At 39.4% G+C, this 16,703-nt stretch overlaps 4 protein-coding genes across 4 annotated transcripts; 3 read left to right on the top strand and 1 right to left on the bottom strand.

Annotated features, from left to right (window-relative positions):
- Positions 1-1,810: 1,810 nt before the first annotated feature.
- BDW74DRAFT_172814 (potassium channel family protein) lies at positions 1,811-3,891 on the top strand (the record flags this gene model as incomplete). Its single annotated transcript, XM_073727655.1, has 3 exons — positions 1,811-2,010; positions 2,060-2,198; positions 2,257-3,891. The coding sequence occupies 3 exons, from the start codon at positions 1,811-1,813 to the stop codon at positions 3,889-3,891; spliced, it is 1,974 nt and encodes a 657-aa protein (XP_073590076.1).
- Positions 3,892-4,683: 792 nt separating this feature from the next.
- BDW74DRAFT_172813 (kinase-like domain-containing protein) lies at positions 4,684-5,752 on the top strand (the record flags this gene model as incomplete). The annotated part of the gene is made up of 3 exons (XM_073727654.1): positions 4,684-4,990; positions 5,052-5,671; positions 5,729-5,752. The coding sequence occupies 3 exons, from the start codon at positions 4,684-4,686 to the stop codon at positions 5,750-5,752; spliced, it is 951 nt and encodes a 316-aa protein (XP_073590075.1).
- Positions 5,753-6,114: 362 nt separating this feature from the next.
- BDW74DRAFT_164873 (hydrophobin family protein) lies at positions 6,115-6,711 on the bottom strand (the record flags this gene model as incomplete). Its single annotated transcript, XM_073726330.1, has 3 exons — positions 6,115-6,171; positions 6,219-6,295; positions 6,345-6,711. The coding sequence occupies 3 exons, from the start codon at positions 6,709-6,711 to the stop codon at positions 6,115-6,117; spliced, it is 501 nt and encodes a 166-aa protein (XP_073590074.1).
- Positions 6,712-8,306: 1,595 nt separating this feature from the next.
- Positions 8,307-10,240, top strand: BDW74DRAFT_164872 (DUF4470 domain-containing protein; the record flags this gene model as incomplete). The annotated part of the gene is made up of 5 exons (XM_073726329.1): positions 8,307-8,466; positions 8,667-8,738; positions 8,788-9,171; positions 9,470-9,696; positions 9,752-10,240. 5 exons carry the CDS (start codon positions 8,307-8,309, stop codon positions 10,238-10,240), a joined length of 1,332 nt encoding a protein of 443 aa, XP_073590073.1.
- Between the last annotated feature and the right edge of the window lie 6,463 nt (positions 10,241-16,703).

Here is a 16,703-nt window from a genome sequence, read left to right as displayed (position 1 = left end):
GACTCGGGAGAGGGTCTTGGAATCCGAACAACGAAATGGAGTTTATATCCCAGACCCCTTGGCTGTCTGTGCTCGAGGCTTCGCTGTGTGCGAGTGAGGCACAAGCAAATTCGGAAATCGGAAGTGGCCGGGGTGGGATTCGGCAAAGGCGGCGCCATTGGTCGGCTGTGGCTTGGCGCTATCTTACCGAGTAATGCGATTGGCTGGATCTGATCTGGCTGTACATAATCGCATTACGATCTCAGATTCGTCGGCTACGTCATTGGCTAGTGGGGAAGCCGTGCACATGCACCTGGGGCACAGGGTGCCCTGCAGGACTATGAGCAGGAACTATGGAGCTTCCCAGACGTGTACTTGGGCGAGTATAGCCGACTCTGACTGCGGGAGTAGAAAGGGAAAGATTATATGCGGGAGTCTGTCGGTTACCTTACGAAGGCCTTTGGGTCCAGGGACAGAGTAAACGGCGCCAAGTCCCGCAAGCCGGCATTGCAAGCATTCCAGTTCGGATAAGCTCTTACCAGGAAATGGGAGAGAGGGTTAAGGCAGCCAGAGGAAACTTCTTGGAGGCTATCCGAAGCTCATATTATTAGTAGATTAAAGGTACCCAAGAGCCCGTCTGTACTTCAACCCCTGGCTTTAAAGCGCCGTCCGCAACTAATCGACAATACGACAAACACAATCCAGGATCAGTCTAAAGGTAGAGATTCTCTGAGCGTCTGATTTAATTGATAGCTCAATTCCAAAAGCGCTCCGCAGGGAATTGTCTTCGGGGACACGATCGAGTCGCTTGAGGATAGTATCTTATCAAGTTTCTCTGTTAGTAGCATCAACGGTCTGCATACCGTTGTTGCTCATATCTGCATCTACCAGCTTGAACAATATTGCCCGTTATATAGCAACAGCGATGGAAAAGAAGAAACACCGAGGCATACCTGAGAGTTGTAGACTGCCCATCGCAAGAATAAAAAATAGACCTTCAGCCATGTACACTGAAGAAGCCTCTGACATAACCGAAGATGCAGTACGGGTTTTCGGAAAGTCACGTAACCTGGATGAGCCAGAAGGAAGGGTGCCCAAGCACATAGCTTCCAAGGTTGAATGGAGTTAGGGCTTCTGGCTGCCCGGGCTTCCTCTACTCCAGGTCCGCAGATAGCGCCCCGCCCACTGGAAAGCTTCCGATATACTTCACGTTCTCTTCTATAGGGTAAATAGTCTGATTTCTGGGATTTATTTCTGCGACTATTTTTGAAAGTCACCGGCCTTCTCCTGTAGATTGCCATTAGGTACTGGGTATTTGGTCGTGGTCGTACTTGCGCGGAGATCCTACTAGCGAGATAGAACTCTCGCCAGGATAAATACTAGGGTATTATAGATTCGAAATTATCTTTAACAGATTCCAAAGCATTGAACTTGCGATGTATATCTGATTGATCTATATGATCCACGCTCGCAGTGGTAGTCAGCAGGGTAAGGTCAACTGACCGCGATCCGCGGGGGCTTGCGCCAAGTACGTCATAGACAAAAGACACCATGTCTTCAGTTATAAGGCTCATAATGTGTGTAAAAGTCTAAGTTGAAAACTTGGATTGCCCTTTGGAAAATGAAAATGAGCTGATTCCCCCATTGCTCCCTTATGCCATGTGCAAGTGTCTCCACCTGGGTTCCCTCGATGAGAGATCCATGGAGAAGGGACCCCCGCACCGAATCATTCTTTCGTAACACCAGTATCTTATCTTTATAATCCCACACAACCACGATGCCGAGAACAAGGGACCAGTCTTTATGGACTCGTCTTGAAAGTCACTTCCAAATGAGACCGCCAGACGACGATGAGCCGCAAGACTGGTGGGTCGCTTCGACCGCTATCCCTCTTGCGGCCGCTACGACAGGGCCACTGGCGAACCTCATGTCTATTGTTGCGCTGGTGAGCCCGTGGCGGAATAATATCCTCTGGGACCGGGTTGGGATAGATGGGACAGCGGTGGAAGTTGGATTTACGGATCCGAAATGGTAAGTCGACACTTCATCGTTAGGACTAGACTAATGCTATGGCGGCCAGGTGCATTGCCCTGAACGCGCTATCGCTTGCATGCGGACTGGCGGGGAATATCTTCCTGCTGTGCAACTTTACGCGCGTGATACGGTATATCGTCGCACTGCCGATGTCGATCTGTCTATGGCTGTTGTCAACGGCTATCGTGAGTCCGGCCCCAATCCAAACAGACACCAAGAATCCCATCCTCATAACCTCCCCAGCTAGCCGGCCTAACAGCCTCAATGTCCATATACAAATCCCCCGAACCCCCAAATCAGACCTTCTCCCAAGCCTACTGGAGCGCCGTCATCTCCGCAGCCCTCTACTTCCTCCTCGCCCTCATGCTCATGATCAACATGGCCGGCTACTTCCTCGGCCACTACCCGCAGAACTTCATCCTAACCGACGACCAACGCACCCTCATCCTGCAAACAATGGCCTTCATCGCCTGGCTCGCCATCGGCGGCGCGATCTTCTCACAGGTCATCCACATCGCCTATGCGGACGCAGTCTACTTCTCAAACGTGACGATCCTAACCCTCGGATTCGGCGACATTACCTCCCCAAACCCCGTAGCCAAGGGTCTGATCTTCCCCTACGCGGTGATGGGGATCGTCATGCTGGGCCTGGTCATCTCAAGCATCCACCGCTTTGCGGGCGAACTGCAGCGTGATAACCTCGTTATGAACCATATCGAGCGCAAGCGCAAGGCTGTCGTGCGGCGCTCTGAGACTCAGCCTGGACATGAACCTGATGGTGCCGGAGGAGCCACTGAACTCTCATATCGACAGCGGCATACCCGCCAACGACCCATCGTAAGCACCATCACAGCCCCCTTTCGACGAAACAGCGCCGGAACACGCCTGCACCAAATGCAGCAAGAGCGAGACCGCTTCAACGCGATGCGCGCTATCCAAGCACAGACCGCGCGGTTCAGACGCTGGACGAGTCTAGTCATTAGCATCATCGTCTTCGTCTTCGTGTGGACGTGCGGCGCGCTGGTGTTCTATGCCGTTGAGACCGAACTCTCCTACTTCGACGCACTGTACTTCGGTTTCTGCTGCCTGTTGACGATTGGATATGGGGACGTGACTCCAACCACGAACGCCGCGCGTCCGTTTTTCATGGTGTGGTCTTTGCTTTCGGTGCCGACGATGACAATCCTTATTTCGAAAATGAGTGATACGCTCGTTGGAGGATTCAAGGCGGCCACGAGCTTCGTGGCGACGTGGACTTTTTTCTTCCCGGAGAAGGGGCAGTATCATTGGAATGGGAGGGCGATGATGGAGAAGGTACTGGCGTTGTTTCGGGGGAAGGATACAACTGCTCTAGTGCGGGCTCAGGACCAGGTAGATGGGGTTCCAGCAGGGAGTCCGAATCTGGATGTTGAGAAGGGGACAACGTTGAGACAACGCACACCTTCCGGTCAAGGCAGCTCCCATAAGAAGCGGGTGATATCCCTAGAAGATCTCGCGCGGGATTCCAGTCCCTCATCGCCGGAACTCGCACAGCAACTCGCCCAGGCGATTCAAAAGACCATCAAAGATGCCCTGACCGGCGAGGCGAAGGAATACAACTATGAGGAGTGGGTTGGCTTCACGAGGCTCATCCAATTCACGAACCCGAACAGCAGTCAGAAGTCAGAGATGAACGGCGACGGAGCTGCAGAAGGTAGTCGAAGTGGAAGTGGGATGATGCTCGATGAAGACGAGTTTGGCGTGCTGAGCTGGGACTGGATTGGCGAGCAGAGTCCGTTGCTTGCGGAGAAGACGGAGCCCGAGTGGGTGCTTGATCGGCTGTGTGAGAGTTTAGTTAGATATGTTTCTATGCAGGGGATGACGGGCGATGTTGGTTAGGTGATTCTTGGATATCGAGACTCGCTGCGGTTTGGACAATCTGGCTGGCGTTTAGCAAGCGAGGTACATCTATACCTACCTGTATGGGGCGAGGCCGCTTCCGCAAAAGAAGTTGGAGATGACATCTGTTGGCTCGCGCAAGAGCTTTCAACCATGCAAGAAAGTCCAGCAGTCTTGCATTAACACAACAATCTTAAGGCCCAAACGCGTTTATGTGTGGTATTGAGGGTGCGGAACAGGCTTAGTGCGGATCCGTTTGGGCCCTGGCCCTTTCCACCTCCTTCCTCTTTCTTCCTCCTTCTCTTCCTTTTCCTCTTCATCCTCTTCATTTCCAATCCTCCACCTACTACTACTACTACTTCTTCTTCTTAATCCTCTTCGTCCTCACCTTCTACTCTTCTTCTTCCTCTTCATCATCGTCCTCCTCCTGTCTTCCTGCTTGAACTGACAACCTGTCTACGATACTTCTTTACTACAGTTGCCTTCGCTCTCATCCAGCTTCCTCTCCTGGGCTCTCCAGGCAGTTTCGCCCACTGCTGTTCAATCGTTCTCGGAAGCTTGACCATCCCGTACGCACGCGCTATTCAGCAACAGTCATGTTGGACGATTCAGGCAATTCAAGCGATTCAAGCGGTTCATTTAATTACAAATACAACTATGCGGGCGATGCTGAGGACGTAGAGGTATGTTCCCGGCGGCTATTATCCTGTTATGGTTGAGGACGTGCTTCATGATCGATACGAAATCGTCGAGAAGTTGGGATTCGGCGACAATTCGACCGTCTAGCTAGCCATGAATACCAAGGTTCAGCGAATGGTTGCTCTCAAAGTCTATACAGCAGAGGCGTCTTTTCGAAAGGCGTCCATTCAAGAGATTGATGTTCTTCGGGATCTCGCAGATCCAGGGCATGAGGGTATTCTTACTCCACTTGAGGAGTTTGAGCTGGAGGGCCCGAATGGAACACACCGGTGCTACACAATGGCGCCAGCAACAGAGGGACATTACACGTCTATTCACTCAACCGAAATGATGCGCACGCTATGTGGTCGTCTCGCGTTGGCTGTTGCTTATATACATTCACGAGGCTACGTTCATGGAGGTAGGTTACAGATATTCATAGCTTGCCTGCTTGGACCCCCGTTTTCTGATTTTACACGCAGATATCCACATTGACAACACCTTAGCTAAGCTACAACCAAGCTTTTGCGAGCTGTCTATTGAGCAGTACTACGAGGAACACGGCTATCTTGACGCAGTCTCCATCAATAATATGGATCATGACGGTGAACCAATATCGGAGCTGCCGCTGCCGCCAAATGTCCCGCCAGAGATCTTCTCGCCAAATGTGCTCTGGGATGTTGCGGATGTGTCCGATGCCCATATCTTGCTAAGACATTTTAGCGAGGCATTCGTCCCTGGCAAAGGTCTCGCTGCAGACTGTCGCACAACATCAGTAAGCCGACCCCCAGAGGCCCCACTTGACCCACAATCCCTGCTTTCCTACCCAGCAGATATCTGGAGTATGGCGACAGTAATCTGGGAAATCATCGGCAGCCGTCCCCTCTTTAGCAACAATTATTGGTCAGTCAAGGATCTATCTTCGCCACGACCCGATGTCCCCGGAGCACGGGGCTTGCCGGAAGCTTGGTGGCAAAACTGGACGGAGAGAAGCGAATATTATGAAGACGATCGACGACCTATTGATGGTCGTGAGCTGAGGCCGCCACCGCTCGAAATATCGTTCGCAGAGGGTGTGCAAAACATCGACAAGAGCGCGGATGTGAGTTTAGCAAGGAGGAGAGTGCTGCCATTATTGATCTCATGCGGAAGATGCTAGTCTCTAGGCCTGAAGAACGGTTGACGGCCCAGGAGGTGCTAAAGTCGGAGTGGATAACTATCAGAACACGTGTGACGTCACCAACTTTTAATACAGAATTTACTTGCCAAGGACGCCGTCGTAATCATCAAAGAGAATGTGATCGCCACAGCGAAGAAGCATATTAATTTAGTAATAGATAATCCTAACTATGAAGCTGTTAAAGCCTATCCAATAAGAATTGAAAAAAGAGGACAGGACAAAAAGACCACTGTCGAGTACGCCAACATCTGACTTTGCCAGTTCCATGATTCCTCAACAGTTGTCTTCTCGTATACCTGCACAACTATAAAAGAGTGATTTTCGAGCAAAGGAATGGCAAAGGGCTTTTGAAGGAAAAGCCAAGCTCACAGAAGAGCACCCAATGCAATACAGGGCAGCGCAACGCCAATCAGGTCACCCGACTGTGGAATGTTAGTTATGCACCTCAATGTGGAATACATAGACATACAGCATCAGAATCAGTGTCCTGGCAGCACGCAATATTCTGCTCGCATTTCTTGTTCAGAATGTCGTTGACAGCAATAACTAGTAATCATCAGTATGTTTCCTCCGTAGTACTTCATTTGGTACTTACTGGGGACGTCCACCTTAGAGCACTCCTCAAACAGGCCGAGCCCTTCCGCACCAGAGCCGGCGCCCAGAAGATTGCTCAGAAGGCCCGCAAGCAAGCCATCGTTGACATTGGTGGTATCGCCTGCATAGGTGGCCTTGTTGCAGCAGGAAAGCTGAGCCTGGTCTCCACATTTGTCGCTGGCTTGCTTAACGGTCATACCATCAGGGACAGGAAATCGAACATCACTGTTGCCCTTGTTGGCGACTCCATTACCAACACCCTTGTTGCCGACTCCATTACCAACACCCTTGTTGTTCACAGTTGGTGCAGATGGGATGGCGGCCACATAGGCGGCAAACCAAAAGATTGTCTTCGCAGTGAACATCATGGTGCAAGATACGCAGGAATGCTTGATTATGCTTTTGCTCACAAAATGTCTAAGAGTAAAGAAAGGAAAGTATTTGTCTGTTGTGCTGCTTTGTTCTCTCTTCGAAAGGATAAGGGAGCTGTTATTTATAAGCGAGGACGTAGGATAGGTTTTCAAGAAACGAACTTTAGCGAGTGCTACTGTAGCATTCCTCTACCCTTACATCATCCTCTGCTCCTTGAACAGCCCTTGCCATTCCTTTCAAACCCCTGGAATGTCTATGGCAGATCCTTGGTAGTACAAATAATTTCGTCTTCACGCGAATAAGAGCAGGGCACAGGCTAAGTGAGGCATACTAAGTATGCTAGAACTACCTTAATAAAGTATGCAGTCTTTCTACCGAGCCCAAAAACTTATTCTGCTATAAACTTTGCGTTTACTTGCTTGCCCTGTGGAACATGCCTTTTGCCATGTAGATCATGCTCGAAGCAAAATATCTACATTCCAAAAGCTCCAACGGGTATTGTAGGTCCCTTCATGCTCCTAACAAGGATAATCAGGTTCCCTCATGCATCACACGCAAATTAAACGTCCTTGTTAGAATGCTAGTTCCCTTGATGTGTAACAGTAGATCCTAAGTACCTGCGCCCGGATGCAGGTGCCCCTGCATGCATCTTGTGGAACCTTGAACATTCCTTGAAACCTGGAACTCTAAACATCCCTGCAACCTTAAACATCCCTGTTAGAATGCTGGTTCTCTGCATGCATAACAAGGAAATCAACGCCTCAACCGAATATACTGGCCCTTTGCACGCGAAATAAATGATAGGAATGCATCTTATCTAGGATACCTAGTTCTTTAATTGAAAGGGAACTGAATATATATCCATATTAATATACTTAGATAGTCTTTATCTTCCTTGTCTTGACTCAGTCGCGCATGGCTCGCACACAGTGTACTTATTTTCCATACCTCTTATTAGCCTTATTTTTCCCTCACCCTTACAAAAGAAAGAGAAAATGAACATTAGGCGAACAAATCAACTTACAAGGTATCTGTCCCAAATCTCGTCAAGCCAGTTCCTCTAAGCTGGAAACTTGTGGCAAGCCATATCTGCTTTAATGAAAAAATGTCCCGGTGCAACTATGACACACATCGACGCAAAACCATTGGTATCAAGAGGATACTGTCTCCTTTGCTTTGCCGCCACATACGTAGCATATCATCATTCACAATTTACACGTTAGTATGCGTCCAATCCAAGCACTATAGGTGTCCGTCCCCCAGAGAACGAAGGGCACAAGGAGCAATTCTAGGTATCCTCATAAGGCCGGATGTACTGAATAGTGAGCTTATCTTGCTCTCTCTTCCTTGCTCCTTACAATTATTCTGCTCCTTGCATAGACTAAACTAAGCTGTTTCAAGTGAAACTTAAACATTTGGTTGTAACATTGCCAACTCTTACAAAAATTCAATATTCACCACAAGTGCATTGATAATTATGATATAGATAGCAGCCGACCTCTGTTAATCTTGGAAGGATCTCTCCTCACAAGTTACCTGCAAACGTGCTACTATACAAATCCTAGCATTCTTCTGTTTCTTAACCAGAGATATGGCGGAGGTCCTTTGTGCTAACTTGACCCAAAAATACGGCAATGTGCGTTGCACTAAGGTTGGCCACAAAACTTGCAGAGGCTGCCGCCTAGTTCTCGTATGCTACAGATTTATCCTTTTCCATGTTCCTCTAGGAAAATTGTTGACAAACCCTGGAAGTACTGCAGTAAAATTTGTCAAGTTTCCAACTGGCCCATCCACAAACAGGACTGTAACAGCAGGCTTAATAGCCCCAGCTGGAGGCCGTCATGGGACGTCGAGGACCGTCAGCCGACTTTTATCAACGGTGAATTCTTTGAAGGGCCGTTTTTTCTCGACGGCTGTGAAGGGACAAGAAACCTCTGGGGGAAGGTGCCAGCGATAGATCTGCTTCAACTGAAGGATAATGAAGGAGAGGCAGTTTCTCAGGATTTTGCGCTGCTCCTTGCCGGTATTTCTATCTAATACGTTTACTCTCAGAGTTATGCTGACATTTTAAGCTTCTGGAGACTTGCGAAGTCTGATGAAGACTATTAACTCTCTTCCCGAGACATACAGTGGTACTCTGGATTTCAACCTTAACGACAACGAGGAGATGGTAGTTGCAAGAAACATTATCCTGCTCATTATCGCGTTCAGTTTTCCGCCAAGCGAAGCATCTGTTATCATGATTCATCTATGGTATTCGGCTTTTCTGCCCAAGCATCTGTTGGAGGCTGTCCAAAGCAGAATTGTCCCACTATTTCAAGATGTCTCGAGCCTTACGCAGGAAGAGCCTACAAAGCTTCTGAAAAAGACGTTCTCATATCATAACATTACGCTCACAGCTACGCTACCGAAAAGAGCCTGGGAGAAGATATTATCAAATTTCGCAAATTCTTCTAGTATTTCTTTCACTGAGGCGGCTGCTCTTCGACGATCGGTAATGTTGGCGGAACATCATCAAGATTATGTGGATAGGGCATTGTTTCGCCTTCCCCCTTCTTGGCGCCTTGCCCACATGAAATTTCGCGAGGATGGGGTGCTATTGCCATTTGGCGCTTCTCGCGACGAATTCAACATACCCAACCCGTGAGTATCCCTGATAGAAACGTAGGGGGGAATCGCAATCCCAGTTGCTAATTATATGCAGCACTCTTTTTCAGGACACTGGGTTATTATGGCCAATGGCCAATTACGCAGACCCACTTGATGGATGGAAACTTGCTGAAGTCTTGCAAACTTCTTACGCAGCTGAGAACGATATATATGGCCAACTTCACCAGCATGTCCTCGGCTTCCTGACGAAATTCTGTGAGAAGCTACCTGCTTTGCGAATGAATGTTTCTTTCTTGAATATGGATCCCATCAACCTACCCCAGTGTATCGGCAGGTTCAACGGCAAACAGAAAGTTTACGACCGCATAGATGTGAGGCCCCACGCTCCCTGATTCCTCGCTGAGTCTTCACTAAGTTAGCCTACAGCTTGCCAGCATTGCCGAAACAGGCCCACAACTAGCGAAGGCTCTGGATTCGTTCGGTCCACTTCTAAAATCCAGGCATCAGAACCCGAAGGCTACTTTAATAACAATATTCCTGGATATAACCCTTCGGATGCGCACCTTTGCTGATCAAAAAGATTGGTTATCTCGGAAGACGGCCACTGTCCAGCGATTCCTGTCTTTGGATTCAACCGCATTAAGTAAAGGTTGCTATAAAGCTGATTACCTAAATTTCTTGAGCGCGCACGATCTATTTCTGAATAGAAATGCCATATTCAACAGGTTTGTTCAATCTGCTCGCTTGACTCAGATCGGTGTCCCTGTCAACTTGGAAATGAAGCCTAGGCACACCGTCATAGCGAAATGGCCTTTGCGGCTTCCAAATTCTCCTACAAAACATGATTTCGAGATGTTACACTGGTCTTCACACCATGGGTCGGAAAGATATATTGAATGGCAAAGGACGCTTTGAATATTACCATGTCAATCAGAGTCGTGGCTCTTTCTTATGTCCAATATGTCGAGTCCAGTTAGTTCAGCGGTTACTCAGTCGTCTATATTCGCGTCTTATAGAAGTAGCATTAACGCCAGATACTACGTCGACATTGCTGCACAGACATCTTGTCGCTTCGCTAAGTCGCTATATCTAAGCAATGAGGACCTGCCCGTTCATGATCTCCACAGTATTTCAGCGGCTTGCCCAGGACCGTCCACGAGCGAGTAAGGAATGCGAATGCAATGACATGGAATCCTAGACTTAGTATGCTAAGGCTACTTCTATAAGGCTTGCACCGCGGGATCGAGTGACCATAAGACAGGTTAAATGTATAAACAATGTGAGCGAGGAAAGGGGGCCGGCCATCTGGAGAAATGTGGCATAGAACTAGTTAGGAGCAAAGATATATATATTATCGTCTATCCCTTTTCTGTTATTTGATTATGTGTTTGAGGAGATAGAGAGCGAATGGGAGGATAATGGCAGTGTGGGTGAGGACAACGGCGAAGATCGCAGGGTTGGAGGACGAGTTGATATAATGGTGACTCTTATTTGCCAGACGTGGCCTTGGTGCGTGAGGCAACATACAGAGCTCGCAAACATAGATCCCGCCCAATGCGCGGAGGCCTGGGGATATACAACAAGGGCAGAACCAATTGAACAATTGTCAATGTGAAATCCAATTCGCTCCTGCCTTTACTTGAATTTGTTCTGGCCCTCAAAAAAGACTCTCCTATCTTGACATGGGAGCGCGAAGCGCTATTGGCCAATAAATCTGCCTTATTAATATAGCGTGACCACTTGTCATGTCAGGAACCGGCAAACAGGATGTTCCGCCCCGGTTATAGTTTAATTTCATAATACTAAGAGAATATGAAATATAACTTTAGTTATTTAAATCTAGGATTGGAATAATCTTAACAGGAACATAGCTAGCAAAGCTAAAGGCTATAATAAATATAATAAGCTTTATATATCTAAAGGGCTGTTTTACAGTATTAAATAGTTTTTTGTTATTATTTATTATCTTTGAAAATATTGCTACCCTTCTTAGAAGAGTTATCTGATTCATTTTTTGAGCACTACTTGAACAAAGTAAATAGGGTTGACCTCCAGCGCAGGAAAGATAATAGTAAAGGTGCGCTATTTAGTAATAATTTAGACCATAAGTGTTAGTCTGTAACGGCCTAGGATATAGAGCCAGGTACGAAGTAAAACACTAAGAAAAAGGGGGTGGAACAGTGGTTAATCTTTAGGTCATATATTATAAAGACTAACTTTTAGCTAACTAAGCTACTCTAAGGGTTGGCCTTAAATATATAAAGAGAATTAGTTATAATATTACTATATTTTATTTTTTTATATTATTAAACCTTTTTTATTACCTAAGGCTAATAATTCTGCCCGCTCCTAAAAAAATTAACCTTAATTTATAAATAATATTAAGGATTCTATATTAGGTTATTTTATATTTTTTAATAACTTTATTTTACTTTTTTTAGTACTTTATAGTTTTATACTTAAGATTAGGGTATTTATAATAACTTTTATTTACAGGGGATTTATCTAGTGTTACCTTATTAATATTTAAGTCTTATATTAAAATTATTTAAATAGTATTATATGTTATTATTTCAACTATAAGTAATATAAAGGGATAATTTAAATATAATCCAGCCAAGGATTATTATTATCTTAATTAGGTTATATTTAGGTTTAAGAATTATTATTACAATAATAGTTTTATGCAGGTAGCTAAATATAAAAGAATAATTTCTCTTTTTTAACCCCATTTTTTTTCTCTTTTATATTCTCTTTAAAATAAATATATCTTATTTTTATTTACTTTGCAAGTATTTTTATCTTAATTTTATTATTAATCTTCTTTATTTTACTATTATAGCCCTAAAGCGCAAAAAAGATGTTATTAAGACTTTACTTATTTTAAAAGTTTATTAATGCCTTTATTATTTTTATATTATTTTAATAATAATAGACCCCGAAAACACCTTTAAACCCTTCTTAATAAATTATATTATAAATATAATTTTTTTATCTTATACCGCTAGTACTATAAAAGAAATAATACCTATAAGCTAGTAAGTACCCCTTTATTTTATATTATTTAGGTATTAATATATAAGGTCTTAAACTAAATTAATAATAATAGGTAGTATTACTAATTTAGCTAGCCCCTTAACTTGGTACCACGGGTTTTAGCCCCGACCTAATAATAAAAAGGCTAAGGAGGATAAAATAACTTAAAATAATAAGTTACTGCTTAGTATTTACTAAGTAATATTTCACCTTTTTAAAGCCTTTAAATTTATTAAAAAGGTGTATAAAAAGTTTAGGCTCGTAATAAAGACTAAGAAGGATTTTGGCAAAAATATTATATAATATTATAAGAAAATTTTCTTATATTATACCTTTTTTTTATTATGTTCCGGCTCTAGATTACTTAGCCTTTAATAAGAAGAATATTACTCGTGTTACTAATATTAATTTTTATTTTATTAAGGGTAACAGCGGTTTCGCCTAGTAAATTATAATAAAAGGGCACTTTTTTACTAAAATTATTAAGATAATTTATAACTCCTATCTTAAGGAAAAAAATATTACAGCCCATGTTAAGAAAATAAAGATTTTATTCCCTATCTTTATTTAAAATATTTAGGCTTTATTTTAGGCCTTTTAGTTATTTTTACTTTAGGTTTTATATATATTTAGTATATAGTGGTAATACCCTTTATTCTTACTTTTTAAAAGCTTAAGATTTATTTTACTTTTAGCTGCCTTTTGGTAAGCTTGCTTTATTATTTTAAAAAGTTTTTTATATTATTATATAATTACTATGGTGGCTTCCCGGCTCCATTTAGGGTTTATTCCCTTTAATAAATAATACTTTTTTACTTTTTTTTAGTACTTTTCCTTTTATAGGGGCTTGTGGATGCGTAAGGCTTATTATAAATTATAAAAAATTTTAATTTTATAGTTAAGATAATAATTTTTTAATATTATTTTAGCAAGGTCTTTTATAGCATGCATAATCTTATATTACTACCTTTTTAAAATAATTTTCTCTTTAGCGTTTTTTTATATTTTTATATTAAATCCAGTGCATTAACATCCTTAATTAGTACTTATTAATTATACTTAAAAGGCTAATTTTTTACTTTACTAAGTATAAATATTTATTTTTAATAATATCTTATGCTATAATATTATTAATTTCCTATTCTTTGTCCTTTTTAATTCTAGTATTATGTTAGTATTATTTTAGCCTTGTCATGGCTTAAGCAGGGAAATATAAAAAATATTATAAATTTAATTATATTTTTAGGTAAATACGGGTAATAAGTATTTATTTTAATTTTATTAAAAATATAAAATAATTTAATAAATTTTGGCTTAAGCTTGGCAGTAACTTTAAGCCTTAAATTTTTAGTATTAAGTTTAACTTATTATTTTAGTATAAAATTTATGTCTTTTTAATATTATTTTATATTCTTTTCCCATTCTTTATCATACTTGCAATAAATTTTATTTAATTTATTAATTCTTATTAATGCTACTAATACCTCTGTCCGCCAAGGCTTATCCGCGAGCTATATAATAAGTTTAAGGTCTTAACTAATAACCACCTAATAAGGTAACATGCTAATAATACTATTCCAGGCATTATTGCATATAAATTATGCTGTACTTAATAAATTTAGCTAGACAAGTTAGTTTTTAATATAAAAATATTGTAAATATTATTTTAAAACCTAATTTATTTACTAAATTTAGCTATTAGTTTGGGGGTAGATGCTGTTAATAAATAAATTTTAGTTTAGTAGTAAAACTATAGTTTTCCCCAGTATGTACTAGTAAATAAGGAATCTTAATTTAATATAATACCTCTAGGTTAACCCTATTTTAAAACCTATTATTAATAAGATACTTTAGCAAGTTTATATACTTAAATTAAGGTAAAAATAAGAATAATTTAAGACCATTTAAAGTAATAATTTATAATTATAAAAATTATATTAGCATGCTCTTTTTAATTTATTATTAAGAGTAGTCTAGTAATAAAATTCATGCTAACTTATTTAAAAGGGCGTATTAGTCTTGGTAAGGGTTAAAGATTTTTATATAAATAGTGTTATGGCGCAATAATATATTAATAATTAGGGCAGGAATAGGTGTAGGACTTAATTATTAATCTTATTTTATTTTAAAAAACTTTTATTTAACTAATATTTTAGTTTATTTAGCTATAAAATATCCTGTAATAAAGTTATTATAATAAGCTTAAATAATCTTAGTCCTTAGTATCTAGTTTAATAGTATATATATTTAATCCTTAAATAAGAGTAATTTTTTTTATAAACTAACCCTTAAGCCTAGGCATCTTAGCCTTTAAGCTTATAATTTAGTTTTTAGTCTAGTTATTTTTAAATTATAATACTTAAACTAACTTTATTAAATAATCCAATACTTGTTTAAAGTAAACATTTTTAATAATATAGGTATTTTAAATAAGATAATAAGGTAGGACCTAATTTTATTTAAGGTTAAATTAAATATTTATTATATTATAATTATTAAACTCTAAATCCACTTCTAATTTAATCTTAAAATTAAAAGGATTACCATAAATATGGTATTTTTTTAACTTTTTATATTCTAAACCTTAATAATAGGTTCCTAAGAAGGATCTAGTTCCTTATCTTAAATTAGATTTTAAATAATAATGGTTTATACCTTTACTTTACTAGTTAAATATTACTAAATTAAGGCCAAAAAGTCTTTTTTAATATTTAGTATATATCCTTTTTATACTTTTTAAAAAAGCGCTTACAGGATTCTTTTTCCCTAAATAATAAATAATAAAAAATAATAAAATTATAAAAAGCAAGGTCCATATACTATCTTACTTATTTTTTATTATACTTATGCTGCTGCATAAAAAAACAAAGATTTATATAATTTAATTATATTATAGTAGTATAAGGAGATCCTTCTAAATATTATCTTTAATAATAAAATAACTAGATAATAGTAAAAAGCTCCTTATTTAAAATTAACTAATAAATTTTTACACCAGAGAATTTATATAACTAAAATATAATAAGGTACTATTTTTAATATTATTTAGTTATAAATAAATCCCTGCTATTTCGCTTATACTAGTATTAACCTTTAATTGGCCTTTTTACTTAGGATTAAAATATCTTAACAGGGGTACTATTATAAAAGTATTAAATAAGGAGTAAAATACTTATTTTTTAGGATTCTTAAAATATAAAAGGCCTACCTTCTTCCCTTTTTATATTTCTTTTATTAAATTATCAATAAAAGGGCTTTTCTTAAAAAATTATAAATAAATTAATAATAAAAGTTTATAAACCCTAAAAATAACTATAAAGCTTTATAAAAATAAGGTTCTTCCTAGGATGTTATAATAGTAATTTAATCTAGGTTTATTTTAATACTATTTTAGCTAACTATAAACCCTAGAAATTCCACCTTTTTCTTAAAGAATAAATATTTTTTTAAATTTATAAATAACTTAGCTTTTTGCAGGCGTTTTAGGACCTGTTTTACATGTTTAACATGGGATTTTTAGTTAAAAATATTAAAATATTATTAAGGTATATAACATAGAAATAATTTAAAATATGATATAATATAAAATATATATAGCTTTAAAATATAGCAGGGGCATTTATTGACCTAAAAGGTATAATAGTATATTTAAAATATTTATATTAGCACTAAAAAGCTGCTTTTAGCAGTTTTTTAAACTTAAACATAATAATAGGCATCTTTTAAGTTAATTTTAGTAAATTAAGTTACTCTTAATAAGTAATTAAGAATTTCTAAAATTAAAGGTAAAGGGTACTAATTCTTAATTATCATTTTATTTAATCCCCAGTAATCCACGCATAGTTATAATCCTTTATTTTTTTAGGCATGAAAAGAATAGGTGCTCCTGCTAGACTTTTAAAGGGTTAGATTTTTTTATATTTAATATTTTTATTAATATATTAGCGTAATACTATTAATTTAGCAGGAGAAAGAGGGTAGATTAATTAATAAAGTAGAAATTATTTATTTATTATTATAATTTTATGTATTAGCACTAATTTTAATAACATTATTTTTACTTTATAAAAAGAAAATATATTATAAAACATGTTAAGTTTAATAAGTAAACTATTAATTTAATTTATCTTCTTGGCTTTTCTTATTCCTTCTGGAAGCAGAATAATGGTAAATATATAAGCTTAATTTTAACATGCTTTTATAAACTTATATTAGCTTAGGAGTAAATAATTTACTACTTTATTTTTAAATTATTATTAACCTATAAATATGCATTACCTGAATTATAGTATTTAATAAAATAATTAGGTATTTATAACTAATTTACTCAACTTTTATATAT

This window comes from Aspergillus multicolor (genome assembly GCF_047715735.1).
Source record: "Aspergillus multicolor strain CBS 133.54 unplaced genomic scaffold BDW74scaffold_1, whole genome shotgun sequence".
Taxonomy (NCBI): domain Eukaryota; kingdom Fungi; phylum Ascomycota; class Eurotiomycetes; order Eurotiales; family Aspergillaceae; genus Aspergillus; species Aspergillus multicolor.
Note: the sequence above shows the minus strand (reverse complement) of the source record. Positions and strands in the feature narration are given on the sequence as shown.